Source organism: Mycteria americana, chromosome 2 (assembly GCF_035582795.1).
Source record: "Mycteria americana isolate JAX WOST 10 ecotype Jacksonville Zoo and Gardens chromosome 2, USCA_MyAme_1.0, whole genome shotgun sequence".
In the NCBI taxonomy this organism is placed as follows: Eukaryota; Metazoa; Chordata; class Aves; order Ciconiiformes; family Ciconiidae; genus Mycteria; species Mycteria americana.
This window is the reverse complement of record NC_134366.1, coordinates 96,710,667-96,730,255: the sequence shown is the minus strand read 5'-3', so window position 1 is coordinate 96,730,255 and position 19,589 is coordinate 96,710,667. Positions and strand designations below refer to the sequence as shown.

Below are 19,589 nucleotides of genomic sequence, written 5' to 3'. Positions count from 1 at the left end.
GCGAATGCTAAATGCTGTGATGCATACCATCAGTGCCCAAATACTCCCCATCTCCCAAGGTATGGATAACATAAGCTCATCGAAAAAGTCTCTGAGAATCAAATTCCTAAAGCAATCTAAGTTCAGATCAGGACAAAAAGTGTGTTTCAACTCGGCAGTCATAGTGATGACTCACATCAAAGATTGCTTCCAACACAGTTTCAGAACAGCGACAAGCTTTGGGTTATGGCACACTTCGGTGGAACAGGCTGCTTTTAAGTGTCAAAAATAGTGCACTGTAAATTAATACTGCGTTTACTGATGGATACACAAACCAAGTGCAGACATGCAGTGATGCACATTAGCAACTCTTGCAATGGGATAGTGGGGTCCTTCAGAGCTTGGCATCACTGCTTTTTAATGTTTCTATCAGCAATATTCTGCTAATTCTTACAAAAAGATCATGAAAAGGGTGAAGGGCTGCTGTCCATTCTGCAGGCTGTGACTCAGTCCAGAAAGCCCGCATCCTCTTTCTGCCTGAAGAACCACCCTACTCAAAAGCCTTTGAGTATCGACTTTTACAGTATCAAACTTAAATATAGCGACATTTTGAAATATGTTGAACGGTCCCAAGCCTTACATATTATGCATGTCTGTTATCAAGATGAAGGGTAGAAGCACCTTATTTCAGAGTACTTGGGGAGAATATTCTTGAGCCATGGTGAAATAAAAAAGGAACCTCTGTGATAAACGGAGCTCTCAATTCCTTGGGTCATTAGACCATTAGTGGAAATAAGAGAAAAGGAGTGTGGCCAAGAATCAAGAACTATTGACAGGAGCCATTTCTACATGCATTTTGGATGAGAGTTTCTGTCTTAACACAACGTAGGGACTTTTGCTTTTTGCTTAGGGACATGGTGTAGTGGTGGTCTTGGCAGTGTTAGGTTTACGGTTGGACTCGATGATCTTAAAGGTCTTTTCCAACCTATATGATTCTGTGATTCTGTATACCTCTCCTGCTTTGCAACAGCATTCTCAGACCCAAATGTCAAGATGCAAATATAAGAATTGACAGGTCAATTTGTTATCAAGTGTTCTTTAACACAGGTCCAGTCCAACTCAGCCTTTTTGATGTTGGGTAATGGAGAATTTGAGGTCTGAATATGTAGAGTCAAGAGGGGTTGAAACTTCTAGAAACTCTCTCTGTTTGTAGTTGTGGAAGGTTGAAATTATCTATTTATTTTGACCAAGGAAAGTAGTGGGGTAACTTAAAGAAAGGATACTTGTTTACAGCTGTGTAACAAATTTGGAGCTGAAACAGCTGATACCACTAGAAGCATTGCAATATACCAAAATCTTTTTTGCTTGCTTAGTAGTCTCTTTTATGTTAAAGTTGAAAAGCAACAGCATCATATTATACCTTATATCCACTAATGAGTTTTAGTAAGTACCTAGCATATACCTCACAAGTGGGGTGGATCATTTAGTCTGGCTATAAAGTCAAACCATATTCAAGCACAGAAAATATGCAAGTTCTATTTTTTGGAGAGAAGAGAGTTAGAGAAGGATAATGTTTTATTTTCTAATCATAAAATTCTCACAAATATGTAAATGCAATCTTCCTCCTAGTCAATTAGAAAGCTAAACTTAGAGACAAAAAAACCTTGTTTTTATGAAAAGTCAACTGAGATTGGAGGCATTTGAAATCCTTCTTCCAGGACTAGGGTCCAGGATTCTTCTTCAAACCATTTTTTAACTGGAAACATGTGTTAGGCAGCTGGTCTTACATGCTGGTAAGGTATTTTGCTTCTGGCATCCATTCATCTTATGTCTATATTAGAGGACATTTCACATCCCTTGTTGCTGCCTAACTCATTATTCAGGTTTTCCCCCTACCCTGGTGCCTGTTATTATGACAGAAGAAGATGAGATTGCTTTAACATGATTTGTTCTCAGCAAAATCACATTGGCTGTACTTATGTTTTTCTTAACTTTCAGAACTCTTGATTATGAATTGTTTTATTATTTGGTCTGTTATTGCTCCAGGAATTGAAGCTAAGCTGACGAGTTCTTAATTCCTTAGCCTTTTTCCCAGCCTTTCAAAGACACACGCTGTGTTTCCCTTTTCTAGCCCACCAGAACTTTCTACATCTTTTCCAAGTTTTGAGACTATCAGCTAGTTCTCTCAGTATCACAGTTGATTTTTACCCGGCCAGGACAATTTGAAAACATCATACTTACATAACCCTTCTCTTATCTAGACCAAGTTTGTCCACCCTTTTCTTTGCTGTTGGTTTTACTAACATCTGATCACAGTTAAAACTTTTAGGGAGGACTGAAACTGAACAGATATCAAACACTTCTGTTTCCTTGTGCTATCAGCTGGTAGATTGGAAGAGTAGAGAAGCAAAGTTCTCTTTGCCTTTTTGTTACTTTATTTTCTTATTATCCCTCATGTCCTTTGCGGTTCCGTTTCATTTCATGCCATTGAACTTTTTGATTCTTGAGCATACTGGACGGTTGGGCAGCATCAAAGAGAGTATGAGTGATCAGGAAGGAGTTGGATTAATTTTAATGGAGGAATGGGAGAAAGATGGGTGGAGAACAGAAGTGGACTTCCTTCGCCATCCAGTTCTGTCTCCATGATGGAGAAGAACGCCTCCACTGTCTTGTAGATACACATACATTAGGGTTCAGTTTTGACTATGGAATCATCACATGCAGATGTGAAGAAAACAAACTGACAATAAGAGAAGTGAGCAGCAAATTATTATTGCTCATACCTGCTTGGGAGCTTTCTGAGTTAAATACTGTGTGGATACAACTGTTAGATGGTGAATAGGCTTGCAAGTCAACTAAAACTGATGGAAAGGCTTGCGTAGGGATATAATTATATGCAAGCTGGCACATTTTCAGAATTGCCTACTTACTAATCTGTGCAAAATCTGTGTCCCAAATCCAGTTACATGTTCTCAAATATGTGGTGGAGTTTGGAACATATGCATACCTTCAAATATATAATCTTTTGTATGTATAGTGAAGGAATCCCTTTTGCTGTTACCGGTTGGGTTGTGCATTTGGAGAGTTTATTCCATAAAGTTAGTGTGGATGCTAGTACCCTTCAAAAAAAGCTAACAGTAAATTCTGCTTATGGGCGGTGAGTGTCTGAAGTTGTTTTTCATGTCCAAATAAATGTATTAGCTTGAAATAGAGTGTTTTAATGGAATTTGACATACGTCATGTAGACACACATGAAGTATGATCTTCTTAAACCAAAATGCTGGGCTGAACTTGGGCTTTTTTTGCATAATGTCATGTTATATTAAATTGAGAATTTTTAGTGCATCAGGATGAATGAAATCTCTGCATTGAAATTTAGGCCCTGTGGAGGGGTTTGGCAAATGTTTTGTAATGCAGTTCACAAGCAGAAACCACCAGTCCCAGGAGAACTACACTCTAACTGTAAACAGTGTGTTAATAAAATTAAAATCTGAAAAGATAAATTTGAAGTTAAATTTGAAGAGTTTGGAGTATTGTGTAGTTCTTGAACCATGATGTAGTATCTTGAAACTGCACTTCTTAAATCAAATATAATGCAAATTTTCCAACACTTTTTAAAATGGATTTTTCCTAAATTGATTTTCTGCAGTTGTTAGCAGTAACTTTCCTGTAAAAAACTGATGTGTAACTTTATGCTGAAGACAGTTTAAAATTAAATGCTACTTCTTAAATGTTATTCCAAAGTGAATTTGACATGCTTCTTTTTTGTCTTGCTGTCTTGCACAGGTATCATTTTTCTTGTTCATTATTTTTGTGGTGTATACCATGCTGCCCTTCAACATGAGGGACGCTATAGTTGCCAGCGTCTTGACCTCTGCATCTCATACGATTGTGCTGAGCGTCTGTCTATCGGGTACAGCTGTTGTAAAGGAACACTTGGTTTGGCAGGTAGGTACTTTGTGGAATTAATGATTAATTGTGCACTGAATAGCCTGGTAAATGAGCCAGGAGTGCCTCAGTGGGTGCTTGGGAGTATAAACTTATTTTTCTCTTCATTTCTGAATTGCTACAGACTTAATTCAGCGGTAGTCACTTTTTTACAATGAGGGTGTCAGTAATGTTGTGTCTTGCTGAATCACACGCTTAAGTGGTAGAATCTACAGCCATGTAGCACTTACCAATGTAAAAACTAACATTGCTCAAAAAATTATGTGATACAGCTGTATTTTGGTAGATGCATTACCACTCTGGTATGTAAACCACATTGCTCCTCTCCTCACGTCACTAAAGCCTAACTTCCAAGACTAAGGATTTTTTCCATGTGTCAGTGTTATCTTTCTTTGACTCAAAAAAGCATTGTTCCTTTGAATACCCTGAGGTCTGCTGGGTAAAGGTCTGTTGTGAAGACATTGCCGTCTGCAAGTCTGCTGTAGGGCTTGTCCTTCTTCTGTAATTCTCAGCCATTTATAGGAATTTTACATCTTCCTCCTGGTTGGGCCCCCTGACTAAAGGGGACTGGCTGGCTCCAAACTCCATGACATTTAGGGAACCCATCTGTGTTTGCAGTTGGGTCTTGGCTTGTAACTCAACTCTGATACTTTACTAGATGACATATTGCAGATTAATAATTTTTAAAAATCCAAACATTAGGAGTTGTTTTTCCTTATTGTTTTGCAGAAGATCAGTGAAATACTGCAGCTTTTGTTGTAGTACCGTGATGGTTGCAGCTGTCTTGATAGAAATCTGTATTTTTAAGGAAAAATTTAGATTTCATTTTGAAAAGCAAATACATGGGTTTTTTTTAATATAGCTATGTCATTTTAGGGAAACAGAATTATTTTAACTTTTGCATCAAAATGACACTGAAGCTTAAAAGTAAGTACATTTTTATAAACATAGCAGTAGAACAAGAAAGTTAGGCATCGTGCTATTTGTTGTGAATAGCACGAAGAATGAAGCAAATAGTTTCTACTTACCTTTTAAATTACTTGAGCCTTATTTTGAAAAACATTGTGCTTCAAAGGATAACTTCAAAATTGCAGTGATTTTACAAAAGTCGTGCCTTGTAAGTTGTTGTTCAGGAAAATACATTTTATTTCCAGATATGGTTGCAGATCTGTGTTATATGGAATATTGAAATTGAAGTCCCATAAGCAAAATATGTTGTAAGATGTAGTTCTCTGTAGAAGTTTTAAATGATGAGATAAGTGGGTTTGCTTTTCTCTTGCTGATTTGGGTTAGTTGTGGTTTTTTTGTGGAGCTTGCCAAGTTGTGCTGTATGTTAAGCAAGGACTGTGGTCATCTGCAGTCAATGTAGTATTTTAATAATTCAGTAATACAGTTATTGATAATTGTAGTGTAATAAATCAGGGAGAATGTGATTCTTGGTTTTATGTCAACCTATGGCTTTTATTCTGGGCATACATATGCTGCTAAAACAGTGTTAATGTTTGGCACTCCTTCCATAAAAGCATTTTGGGTTTAAAGTTGCTGTAAAGTTGCAGAATTTATTTTTCTTGCCTATCTTTCTAGACCATTAAAATTTGGTATATCTAGAACAGTACTTTCAGAAGATGATGTATTTTTAGACACATCATGTCTCCAGAATCAAAAGAAATAAATCATGGGCTGTGATGTACAATTGGTGTCTTTCATCTCTTTTGTAACTTCCTGTTTCATTCAGAAAGAGTGGAAGTCTTTGAGCAATTTGTAAATTTGTTAAGAGTATTTAATTTCCAGGATGTTATTAATTTTCTATTATCTCGTTGTAAAATGTATTAAATGTTCTGAATAGGTTGGCAGTTACTGAAAGTACTGAGTGCACTGCGTTCTTATGAATGTGTGGAAGGGGCTAAATGCCACTATGGCAGTCCATTTGCCCTCTGTACACTTTTTGATTACTATTGTTTATACTTTGGAGTGTAAGCAAAAAAATGTTTGTTTTGTGTTCTTTGCTTTTGAAAATCGAGACCACAAATAAAGGATTAGATTAGAGATACTGATTACACTAAAAAGAGAAATAACAGTTGTCAATGGTATACCTCAAGTTGGTATAGGATAAGTGTCTGTAATTAATAACAACAACAAAAAAGAGCTGGGGTATAGTTGTTTAAAAGGACCATGCTGTTGAATGTGGGGTTTTTTTGGAAAAAAAAATTAATTACTATTATATTATATATAATTATATATTACATATAATTATATTATATATGATACAGTATATTATATATTGGTGAGGCCTGGACTGAAGCTGCTTTGCAGAGTTCAGTCACTAAAGCCCGGAGATGAGGAACTACCAGTAGACTGACATTCAAAAGCTTAGAGAAACATGTTCAGGGCTAAGTAGAGTAAATCTGGCTTGCAGAGCTACACTTAGCTTGGACAAAAATACATTGTTTTGATTTCAGGGCTACTGATTTGTCTCAACAAAACAGAAAAAAATACATGACAATGTTAGCAATGAACAATGCATTTTCCTTCTGGCATGGATATTTTTTTAGAGAACAGACAGGGAACAAGTAGTATGCACTTAAGCAGAAAGACAGTGGTATAACAAATCTGTCTGTAGGTAAACATCAGATACTATGGCATATATATCCTGTATATATAGCAAGTATCCTTCTGTAGAGAGTACCTGCATCTCCTTTATAACTACTTCCTATGTATTGGAAGACTTTGATTAAATCTTTTCTGAGCTTTCTGCTGTCTTGGCTGAACAAACCCCATTCTTTCAGTCTTTCTTCTTAGGTCGAGTTCTCCTGCCTTATAATGATTTTGGTAGCCCTCTGCTGGACCCTCTCCAAATTTTCAGCATCTTCCAGTGACTCTGGTTGGCATCCCACAGCATTTTGGAAGTTAATCATACCTTCAGTCTATCAGTAGAGAAAAATCGATGTTCAGAAGCATTTGCTTATATTGATATTTGGCAGAGCCTATCTTACTGGTTTTGTCATTCCTTTTGTTGTCCTCTATAAAGTTCTACACCCAAAACTGGTTTCAGTAAAGCTGAAAGGCTTAGCATGCTCTTGATTATCCAGTGTCGGCTGCAGTCAAAGATACTGAAATAAAAGCCTCCTGCTGGGATAAAGAATCCTTCAATACACTCTGTGCTGTTTACACGAACTAGTTTCTGTTTGACCTACGCATGCTTTTTTGGGGGGTAGAGAATCTGCCTTGGTTTAAAAATTGACAATGATGGATATGATCTTCCACAAGCCTTCATATTTTTTCCATGGTTGTTGACCATCAGTGTTAAAATTTTTTTCCTCTTTCCTCTTAGGAGTTTGTCTAGCCTTGTCATCCAGCATCTGGATCTCAATTTTCTGGTCAGTAGACTGACAGACCCAATAGTATCCAATTTCTGTTTCTCCCCTGAGAGTACTTCTAGACTATCATGAATTTGCCTCATAACCTTTTTGTCAGTAAAATAAATTAGTTGCTTGCTTTTGCACTAGCTAAGCCTTTCATCAGTTTCACAGTTCTTCTTTGAGGCCTGACTTGTGCTTCAACATCTTTCTTGCAATGTGGACATTAGCCTTAGAGGAACATGCCAGGAGCAGCTACAGCAGTGCCAAATGCTAATAGGGGTCTAGGTCTACAAAGGGGGTAGTGTGCTGCAGGGCTCAGCGTGGAGACACAGGCTCTACAGTAAAATACCCAGTTAGTCTCCCCTTGCAGTTCTGTGGGGAGTTTAATGCACAGCTATGGGATCTGTGACAGGGAGGAGGAAAAAGAGTCCTGTGTTCCAGTCTCAGTTTATGAAAAGGTAACAGTGTACGTATTTTTTTTTTTCCTGTTGAAAATTTTAATCCTAACCCTTACAAGGCACACGGTCTGGAATCTGGGACTCTGCCCCCTCTTTCCAGGTGAGCATCCTACTGCCAAGCAGAGGATGTTGTTCTGTCTGCTCCTGGGAGCCTGGTGGGTAGGACTGCTGCAAGAGAACATGTCTCTAATTACAGCATTAAGGCATTTGGCTCGGAGGACTTTTGCGACTTAACATCCCTTTCAGTTATTGCTGGAATGGAAAGTATTTCACTGCCATCCCTTGCTATAAACACATAACCTGTTTCTCCCCAAACCAGAACAGATTCTAATCAAATACTTGTGTTTTTCCTGCTCTATTATCAACTGCTCAACCATTCTGATCTCATAATGGGTTGATACTATCATTAGAGGTCATTTTGTTCTTAATTTGTTAAAAAAGAGCTAACCAAAATCATTAAACATCCTATAAGCTTCCATTTTTTCTTTTTCCCGATGTTATATATGAGGAGTGTGATTTTTAGTCTTTTAAAAAAGTATTGTTTTACTCTCTCAACAAGTGATTTTGTTGCTCTTGTAATCTTTTTTCGTTAGCTGTAGCTAAATATTTTCCAAACCTTGGGTAATTCACTACAAACTGTCATTCATGGTTTTTTTTTTCTTTAAACTAGTGTTTCTTACCTTTTGGGATTTTTTTGGCAGCTCCTTGCAGCACTATAAAAGGGATCCCTTTTAGAGGCACAAAATTGTAACTGGACAGCATGAATGGGTACATATATATATTTTTTTTTTTTGACTTTGTTCAAGAATGCATATAGCAAAAAGAAACAATTTGTAACAACTTTTATGTAAATAGTGTTTGGTCTTTGCTTGTGTGATCAGTTCCTTTCTGGTAGCCTGGTATAAATCCTTAGGTAATGTTCTGTCCTGGTGGACAAAAACAACTGCTAAATGAAAATTTTGTTATTTTCAAGAACATTTGAATTGGGAAGTTCCAAGGCTACATCCATGAGATATTGTGCATTTACCATCAGCTAGGCTGAGGTCTCCTATTAGAATACGAATTTTATCCTATGTGCTATGGACAGCTGAAGATGAAGCTGCTACCTTATTCTTACGTGATCTGCTGGTGTATATGCACTAACTAGTGTTAGCATACATCCAGATTATGGTCTCTGCTTGACTTCCGATTCATGAGCTTTTGGTATAATTTATTTCAAGATCTGTAGTGACTAAGAAATTGTTGTGTTTGGGTTTTTTTTTTTTTTTTTAATAAAGCCATCTTCCCTTTTTCAACCCACTGTTGATTGGTTGGTTTGTTTGTTTTTTTCCTGAATTTTTAACTTAGCAATCAGGCAAATCTTCCTGCCCATTGGAATCTCTAGCTTTCTTGCTACTCGTTTGAATCTCTAACTGTCTTGCTACTAGAACCTCTTTGTTCCTGTGTAGAGGGGTCAGTGGCCCAGATGCCTCCTTTTGGGACCTGATTCTGCAGGCTGCAATGGGACTCCGCCTATTCTTTGCACATGTTGACAGATTAAATTTTACAGACACTCTTCAAAGTTAGGTAGATAATTTTGATAGCATGTGGCAGGCCTTCCTCTTTTTGGCTACTCACAAGCCTGCTATTGGGGTCCTAGTGGTCGGCTCATTAAGTGTTTCAACCCTCAGAGCACTGTCAGCAGGTACCCCCGATGAACAAAACCCCTCTGGTTTTGCCGTACTGATTCTGCGAGACTGTCCCAGCCTCCCACCAGCAACGCGAGCCTTGCGAGCCTTCTGGCTTGCATTGTATATCTTCTTCCACAGATGGCAGTTATACTCTTCCCTATCTTTTCTGGAGTAACCAGTGGTTTTCTACTGTGTGGGGTTTTTTATGAAGTTTAAAATACAAGATCTGCCATGTGTGTGTTTTCTGTCCGGAAAATTCATGTGTTTTGTCAAGGGAAACCGGTTAATCTGATAGGATCTGTGTTTGTCAAAAGCGTGCTGCATTTGTACACATGTACACAACTCATACGTGCATATACATACAGCTGGCCACACAGACTGACATATGCAGCACTCACACAAACACAAACAGAACCAGTGGCCTCATCCTGCTCCCCTCTCTGGCTGACCAGGATGAAGGTCTGTCAGTGGATAAGGTACGCCGCATATATCAATGCACGTGTACCGTGCGGATCCCTCCAGCAGCTGGGCTCAGGCACCCCGTCTGCCCAGTAGCTGCCCCCGGATCCCAGTCTCACCAGTTGCTGGCACCTGGGTGTGCGAGCCCCACTCCAGCTGCTGGTACAGCCCCTTCGCTCACAGCCATGCACACACACGGACATCTTTCTGGCAGTCTCCCAGGTCACGTCACCTACCCACCAGCTGGTCCAGCTTGATCTGGTGCTCACACACTCACTTGCACACCTGCACTTGCTCCAGTCGCTGACACAGGGGACCCTGTGGACCATGGCCGTACCCCAGCTGCTGCACAGAGACCCCCATACACACACGTTTGCACAGATTAGCGAGTCCCTCACCAAGAAAAAGGGTTAGAAATGGAGTTTAATGAGAAGACAGGACAGACTGGAGTGGTCAGGCGCAGGGCATGGCCTGGCCAGCGTACCAACAAGTAACCCGTTTACGTGCGACTGACTCCTTTTATCGCCTTATCCCTCTATTTTCCCTCTATTTTGTTGTCCCTCCCCAAACCACCACGATCTCTCCATTTGCCTGTCTTTGGTTCCTGCCCTAAACATCCCATAATAAGTCTTGCATTGCCCTGCATCCATCATGTGTCCCATGCCCCTGGGCAGCGACCTCCCTTAGTCCACGAGGTGATCTGGAGAGCGGTTCCTGATGACCCATGGGGATGGGTGTCACACCTGGACACTGGGGCTGAGGCTCCCCTTGGGACAGCCTGGAGAGGGGGCTGGACAGGGTGTCCCTTTTCTCTGGGTCCTTAATTTGGGTTCCTGCCTGCCTTTGTGCCTCTCTGTCCCTCTGGGCTTGTGCAGGTGGGCTGATGGCCCCTGTGATGCTCCTGGGAGTAGCTGGCTGTTATTCAGGCTCCCCCCCCCATTATCTCTCTCTGCTCCTCTGTGTGTGTGTGTGTGTGTGTGTGTGTAGCTTTTGATCACTTAACGTAACAATAATTACATGATTGTTTCTATCAAGATTCATGAGTTGATGCTTAACACGTGTTTTGCAATTCATACTTATGGGAAATCTCTAAACGAACATACCATATCTAAATTACAAATATTTCCATAGATCTAGTTAGCTTTTTCAGAGTTAGTAGTGCTTCTTATGCTTCTGTATCTCATCAGGTCCTAGGAAAATATGTAATTGACAGTATCAGATGGTGGACTGGATTTTCAAAGATGGGCAGCTTTGATATGGCATCTATAATAGACATTTAGGTGTTGTAATCAACAAACAGCGTATAGGCATATACCTTTTGTTTAGACTAGTGCTTTAAACTAATCTGTTAACTGAACATTTGTAATAGGTGATGATATTTACAAAAGAATATTTCATGTAACAGAGTGGCATAACAGCAAAATAAAAATAAAAAGTATCAGTATTCACTGATAATAATAAAAGAAGAAAATGTACAGCTCTAGGGCTCAGAAATAGAAGAGAAGTTGGTTTATGCTGTTATCATGCAGTACAAGAAAAAATCATGTTTATTAAAAAAAAAGGCTGGAAAAAAAGACCATGTCTTTAAGTACATTCACTATTGTATAACCCCTGAGGCTGTATAGCTACACAGTAAAAGCTTCAATCACATAGGAATTTTAGTAGTCTGAATGGCTAAAAGCTGTTGCTGTGAGTTGAATTTATCCTTCTCCCTTGAATACCATTTTTTGAAGGAGATGGGGAACGGTTATTTATGAAGGCAATGCAGCTTAAACAAATCTTGCTTTCTCCTGCAGTTACACGAAATGAATTGCTGTTATCCCTGCTGAAGGGGTGGAGGGCAGTGACTGCTATTGAAGGAGGGAGACTGTATTTCTTGTAGCAGCAGCTATTGCTGTCCCATCCCTCGCCCCTTTTTCCCCTTGCCCTCCCCACCCTGGCAGTAGTCTGGCTAACCACGTTGTGCAGCAGCTGCAAACCACTTTGAGACAGGAATGCTATGTCCTGCATAGCACAATACAGTAGGCATATTTTTTATTATTGCATGTTTCTTTACTCTTGATTTTATGCTTAAATCTAGGCAGATATTGAAATGCTATCTGCTATGTTTTTTTAACTAATTTTTACAATCTGCAGGTATACTTTGGGTTTCACTAATTCTTTAAGACAATCTGCACAGTTTGGATACGCTTATGAAGAGCCCACTTGCCCACAAGAGTATAGATATGTAGGAGAATGCATAATTGCATTTCATAGTATTGAAGCATTAACATAGAGAATGTGAACATCTTCCAGAAAGTCCCTAAGGCTGTAAAGAGAAGTCCTGCAATAATTAATATGAAGGAAAATTCAGCAAAGGCTGAGAATTGCAATGCCATGGTGAAATGAAATCATGTGTGCAGGCGGCCATGTGGGTTTTCAAAAGCAGCATTTACCTGCAGCCCAAAATCAGCATCTAAGAAAGGCATAGAAAATAGTTCTGGTGAGATGTCTAGGAAATCATCAAAGCACAGAAGATACGTAATAAATGCCTGCTTTTTTTGAAAATCATGGAAATATCTCTGGTTAGCATTGATTCTTAAGCTTTACTGAAGGGGTCAGATTGCCTTTTGTGTCTGCTCCATTGAAGTTAATATTTTTATCAGCAACAAATTTCACCTGTGTATTTATTTATCACTCATACTATTTTAGCTCACATTTCTTATCCTAAAAATGACAAATTTTTTTAGCAGTTTTAATTTTTCAAAATAGAAATTTATTTGATGAACAAGTCCACAGTCCTTTAGTATATTAATTAAATTATAAAATGTCTAGGTTAGAATGCTCAATCCTAAGGCTGCTATACCTCCAAAAAACTAAAACAGTTAAACAGGGGATTGGAAATTCCAGTACTTCTAAACTGGAACAGAAAGCAGCGTGCTATACCGGCTGTACCTTCCTCTCTCGCATAATATTGCTGGAGCAGCAACTAAACTCTCACTGTACAGAATACCTTTTGCAAGGGAGTTGTATTCCATATCCTTTTAAGGATTACATTAATGTAAATAACTTACCAGTGAAAGGCTAAATCTATGCATTCAGAATTTTGTAACACTGTCCTTCCAGGTCATTTTTCTAGAGTAAAGAATCTTTAATTCCTTCAGTTGAGTTAGTTTTGCTGTTTTCTTTCCATTTTCAGAGACATTGCCTAGCCTTTCCAGTTACATAGTACCTTTACGTCTTGGTATTATTTGTCAAATTTATTGTGAATTACTTCTTATTGCAGCTGAAGCATAAAATTCTGGGTGAGATACTCACTCTAGACATGATGCTTTGTCATTTTATGTACTCGTAGAGTTATCATCTATCCCTACACACTATTTTCAAGAATTCAGTAGAAGAAAAATGCCTTTCACTATCAAGATGTGGATACATTTCCCCATCCTGTCAGCCACTTCTAGTGCAGTGTAAAAGAAGAGGGATCAGGAGCACAAACGCCTTTTGTTGCGTAGAGAAGCCTTTGGTGAGTCAGAATCCAGCTGAGATGCCACCCTCCCCAAATTACTGACTTCCCGAAGTTGCAGTCGTTCAAGCCCCGCTCTATTCGGAGAGACCTGCAATAGGATGTGATCTTTTTAAGTTGTCCTCTGAGCCCCTGCCATCCCCTGATGCTAAGCTGCTGGTCAGGCAGGAGAAGTCATGCCTCTTCCCCCCACCTCCCAAAATTTGCACTCCTGTGCATTCCTGCCAGTGCTCGTTCACACGAGTCCTTGGATAGCCCTCATTTCCCTCAGCCCACTTCTACCATGTATTGGTCCTCAGCGTGTTTCAGTGAAGTGCTGGCTACAGAGCTGCCTGGCTTTTAATTATTAACTACAGTCTCCAAGTGCCAATGTTGTAGGCGCCGTGGAAGCGTGTGATGGAATCGGTTAATGCTCCCAAAAAAGCAAGCGGAGGCCAGAAGCAAATGAGGTAACACAAACTTCTGCCACGTATTTTTTTTTTTCTTAGCAGCTACAGCTATGCTGCTGGTAGAAGGGGAGCCGTTCTCTGGCCCTGGAGCGGGGTGGCACAGCACAGCTCGTGTTTATCTGCCTAAACTCCCACCCCTTCTTCCTTCCCCAAACAGGGTGGCCAGGTGTCAACTTTCTCCGAATAATTCCAGACGTGTTCTGTCCCCTAAGACGTGTCAAGGCTCTGGGAAAATGTTGGCTGGCCCAGAACAAAATGGTGCTAGTGAACAAGGTAACAGCTATACAGCAGTGATGATCATGGAGCTCAAAACTGCCTTCCAGTCTTGTTTGGTGTACCAGCAGAGACACAGCTGGAGGACATCATCTGCAAACCCTGAAGTAATTCTTAATTCTTCCCAGGGATTGCACCTTTGGTTATTACACAGCATATTATTTCCCTTTCAAGGTACATCTGTTACTGCACACCCAGTGAATGGCATCAATATTTGTTCTGTGTGGGCCTGAGAAGGAATCATGTCTCTCCCATGCCTCTCACTAGTTACGTATGATAAATCATGTTTATCTGCTGTCAGTTTAGACAGGTTATGGGTATACTAAAGACTATATACTGCATATTTGCTTCGTGGTCACCTGGCATGGGCTCTGCTAGCCTAGTTGGTTTCTGACTGGGACAGTATTAGTTACAACCGATATTTGGCTCCTCCACTGTTACTGGTTTTGTTCTATATGTTTTAACTTTGATAGCAGCAGTCTGAAAACAGCATAGGCTGTGGTTTATCAGACATAAAGTTATGTTTGTGAATCTATTTGCAGTTTTATTTTCTTTGTCCTTCTGAGGATGTATTTTCTCATAATGTGTAGCAGTCTATCAACTCAGAAGCCACAAGAACACAGGCTTGAAGAAAGCAAGCTGGCTCTGCACCGAGCTAGCTCAGGTCCACAGGCTTTGGGAGTTCAGGCTGCAGGAGAGCACTTACGCTGCTCTGGAAACACAGAGCTATGCAGAGGTATGTCTGAACCTGAACCTTAGGCCAGCTCCCGTGTGTTTGAATATACGATAGCACAGTTAATCCACAGCCCTCGACACTGTTTTAACAAATAATTTAGATTTACCAATGTCAAAACACTATAGGTCTCCAGAAGATTCAAGACCTTATAGATACACAGAACTAAGATTGATAGGTGGTCAGTAATTGAGGCCTTGGCAGGGCAAGAAACAAACACCTGAGCAAAATCACCCTAAATGATCCCAGCAGATGTTTGTTCTCAGTGCTGAAGAAGAAAGCAGGTGCCCTCCACATCCTTATCAATCTGATGCAGAGAAAATTTTCTCCTTGATTCCTAAGCAAGAATAATTGGTTCCACTGATCCTGTAAGTAGGAAGACTTCCATGCATGCAAAAGACTAGCTATTCAAGATCCCAGTGCCTGTCCTTCCTACAGTTGTTGCCAGTACCTTCTACTTCAGAAGAGGATGAAAAGAAGAACTTAAAAGTTCATCTGACCAGTTTTAAACTGGGGGAAATTATTACAGCCAGTTCCCATGCAAATGAGTAGCTCAAACGCTGAAGCATGAGATTTTGAGGTCCTCAACACAGACGCACTCTTGTCTTTTAGAAGCCAAAACTGAGTTTTGCTCTGAAGAGATAAATTGAGTTTTGCCCTGAAGAGATTTGCTCTGTTTGTTTAAAAGATTTCTAAGTGCCACCTTTGAATAATCTTCTTTGTCTTGAATAGTCTCACTCTGTATGGTCGTAGGTCAGCAACAGCTCTACCACAGCAACATTTGTTCAGGCTAACCACAGCAGGATTTGGCTGTCCTATTTACTAGCATTATTTGCCACACTTTGTCCCAAGACTCGTAGAGATGAGATCTCGCCCAGATTTTTTGCAGATAGGAAGAGACTGTGTCCTGATGAGCATTTACTCACATAATACTTCTAGTGAAACTGTTTGGATTATTCAAGGAGGTTTGCAGCAGCTTGCGTGAGAGAGCTTCACACTCTGAATGCAAATATGAGGTGTGCAATAATTCCGTTTCCTCTAGTATGTGGGGGGTGAGATGGAGTTTCAGCTTCTGCCAGAGGTCTGTTGGGGTTTTGCTGATGGTCTCTGAACGCTGGCTGTTGCTGACCTTTGCATACACGCACGCGCACTCTCTCTTTCTGCGAAACATGTTTTGGATGCTTACACACTGCTTGGCCTCTGGAAAGAGTCATTAAAATTTGGTCTGTGGAAAGAACAGCCCATAGCAACAATAAATTCTCCCAGGCTGTCTGTGTGCTCCAGCCAACTCACACAGGCCAGTGGGCAGGAGCGGGGAGAGGAGATGGTGTCCTCCCCGTGTGACACCCGGGGAGGCTGTTGCTGTACTGACTGTGTCCTCTGAGCCTCACTGGGCAGTGAAGTGGTGACATTTCAACTCCGGTTCTTTTGTGCTGACATGCTATTTAGGTCCACTCATTTATCACGTTAAATCAATTTTGTAACATCAAATGCACTCAGGTTGGTTAAGACCCTTAGGGCTTGTCTTGGATTCCTGCCCCCCTTCTTTTTAGTAAAATAAGCATAGGATAACACTTTGAAAGTCTTAAAAGAGCAGAAATGGTCACGATGTAAAAAAAGAACATGCAGCAAAAAGGACAAGAGGAACAAGAAGAAACAGATGGAAATTATCCATGCAAAAATGGTGACAAAAGCATAAATGCTAATAAGAGAAGTGGAATGCTGAAAAATTAAAAGGTGGATAATAAGGCACCTTTGATAATGCTCTGCATTATTTGCTCTAAGATTTTGCTTCATTTGCTGTTCAGTCATCAGTGATGACACCTTTTTTTTTCTGCTATCCAGCAGTTTAGACAGTGAATGTTTTCCTTGGGTTTTTAGCTCACTTTCTCACCTCAGTTCAGTGTATTGATGCTGCACTGATGACCTCTGAATGCAGAGATTATTTCCTTTCTACCGTTATTGGTATTGACCATGTCACTTCAGAGTCTCTTGTACATGCTACACACGTAGTCCCCTAAATCATTATCTAGTTATTTTCTCTCTGCTACATTATTTCAGCTTCCATTGAGCTGCATTAGCTAAAAATATTCCTGAGTCAAGTCCCAGGGTTGCACGCGAGCAGAGCTGGCCTGCCCGGGACAGTGGGGGAGCAAGCAGCAACCTTTGTAAACACGTTCTGAATCCTCCCTGGACCTACCCGTCTCGACAGTCCTGGGCTTTGCCAGTAACCTTTAAGCTCCTGCTGAGTTAGAGCAGAGTGCAAATGAAGATCCCACTACTTTGCGACCTCCCTTTCCTCAGCAGAGTCAGTGTTAAACCCGGCTCTGCATTTGAATTGCCTGATGCAGGGCCTGGATGCACAACTGCTGCTGACGGGTCTCGAGCGGCAAAGCTCTGCTGCTTTCCCTGCTCTGATGGGAGGAGACCACAGTTAGGCAGCAGGAGGTGGGGCGGAGAGCCATCTTCAGCCCTGCTGGAGCAGCCCCAGCAGTGACTCCAACCCTCCTCACACTACTGCTGGGCCAAGAAATCATGGCAGCTGCACCCAGCTGGTCCTCTCTGGAAAAAACATGCGCCTACTTTCACAAGAGATTTGGATACTTCCCTTGTCACAACCTTCTGCTGATGTCCGTGTCTGTACTTCCCAAACTCCACTGACTCTTCTCAGATTGGATTAGCTGGATAGACTGTCAGGTCTATGTTAATTAAAAGCTAATTTGCAAAAATATGAAGGAGCAGGGGAACAATGACAGAGGAACCCCCATAACCCAACCAGAGCAAAGAGGGCACGCTGGCCCAGCTCCTCACTGGGCTCTCAGGTGACAGCCATTAGCCCCAGGCCCTAGGTGTGACGACCGTCAACCAGGTGGGTCAATGGGAATGGCTCCCCAGCTCCCCTACAGATGGAGGGGGTCGCTGCCAGCAGGCTGCGGGTCTCATTATGGGATGCAGAGATAGACCATTTTTGGATTGCGCAAGACTTACTACGGGATGTTTGGGGGAGGAACCGAAGGTGAGGGAAGGAAGGGGTCATAGTGGTTTGGGGGAGGAACAAGTGTGGGAAAATAGAGGGATAAGGCGATAAAAGGGGTTGAGCGTGTGTTAACAGGCTGCCGGTCAGTACAGTTATGTGGCCATGCCCCGTGCCTGACCCGCGCTGTCTGTCCTGTCATCTTCTCAGCCTCTGACTGGATGAACGGTGTTCCGTGTGCGTGTGTACGTATGGGGGTCTGCACGCAGCAAGTGGAGCGGACACCGTGGGTCGCAGGGGCCCATGTGTCTGGTGCAGCAGCTGGAGAGGCTGGAGTGCATGAGGGGTCTCAGTACCAGATAGGGGGCAAGGGGCCGTGGGTCGGAGGGGCCCGAGAGCAGGGGCAGCTGGAGAGACTGTCCTGCGTGCGTTATTTTGTGGGTGTGTATCTCCGCATCTGTGATCACTGGTCAGGCCAGACGAGCTGGCGAGCGGGAGACGAGGCTGCAAGCCTGGGTCAGATACTGGAGGGGCCGGAGGCTGTGTGCCTTGGCTGCTGGAGGAAGCAGGGGGTCCAAGCTGGGCTGGAGAGACCTGTTTGTGTCTGTGTGTGATTCAGGGGCCAGCTACTGAACAGACTGGGTATCCATGGCCCGTTACTGGAGCGATACATGATGTATCTAGGTACGTATTTTGTGCTTCATCATGGTCAGCCAGAGAGGGGAGCAGGATCAGGACATGGTGCAGCTTGTGTTTGCCCGAGTGCTGTGTTTTTGGTCCGTGTTGATCTGTATAGCTCGCCGTGGGTATATGTATATATGTATTGTATGCATGTGCGCCCACATGCTTCACAACTGGATGGACGTGGGGACGTGGTGCTGCAGCAGCTTCGCCTCTGTCAGGCTACCGGATCCAGGAACCTCCAACATAGACCAGAGTCATATATTTTCAAATAGCATTCCATATATTTTTAAACAGCATTATGGCTTTTGTATAGGAAGTGATTTTCTCAGTGATCTTGATGAAGATTTAACTTTCTTCTCTTTACAAATGAACGATTTAAATGTCTTGCACTCTCTCTTGGTCACTCTTAACAAAACTAAGTCACAGAATTATTTCTGCGTAAATAAATCAGTATAACCATGTGTACTATGTAATTAAAACCATATACTTCTCCTTGAAAAACGCATGCGATTGTTTCTTTTATGAGCATGGTTGTGGTTTTAAGTTTGTTGTGGTCTCTTTCCATCTACAGAAATCTCCAGAGGAGGGATTCTGCTCTTTGGCACTACTTGAGGTGACATATGCTCATGTGACAGGGGGGCAGTTCCTTCTCTGGCCATCCTTTTCCTCCATATTCACATGCGGGATGTGCTAAGCCCTGAATCCATAAGCCATGGTCATAGTGAGAAACATTAGATTTTCGTATCTCCTTCTGGGAGCTGCAGGCATATGTATTACTGCATGACGAGATAATTGATTTTTCACTATACATTTGCTGATCAGTGTCAGAGTTCCAGGCAACCACAATAGTACCAGAGTTAAAAAGGAATGAGAATAAGTGTGAAAATGCTGCTCCATAATTACTGGACTGATACGATACCTGACAGCAAAAGACTGCCGCAGGCAGTCCTTGTGGGTGTGCAGAGAGAAGGTATGTCGACTGTGTATGTCGAGAGAAAGGCTTTCCTTATGCTAACTGCCAGAGTGGAAAAAGCTGTCCCTAGAGAGACATTGAGTGTCCATTCAGGCGGTGGTGTACGTTTTTTTTTTCTCTTCACGGGC

At 41.5% G+C, this 19,589-nt stretch overlaps 1 protein-coding gene across 7 annotated transcripts in view; it reads left to right on the top strand.

Moving 5' to 3' along the window:
- ADCY2 (adenylate cyclase 2) overlaps positions 1 to 19,589 on the top strand; it is a 239,302-nt gene that overhangs the window by 65,015 nt on the left and 154,698 nt on the right. For 6 of the 7 annotated variants that reach the window (XM_075494061.1, XM_075494057.1, XM_075494058.1 and 3 more), the window contains one exon: positions 3,766 to 3,927. The exons of the other annotated variant lie outside the window; for it this stretch is intronic. In XM_075494061.1, coding sequence (XP_075350176.1) covers positions 3,766 to 3,927 — 162 coding nt within the window. The remainder of the gene's footprint in view (positions 1 to 3,765; positions 3,928 to 19,589) is intronic. 7 annotated transcript variants of the gene reach the window in all.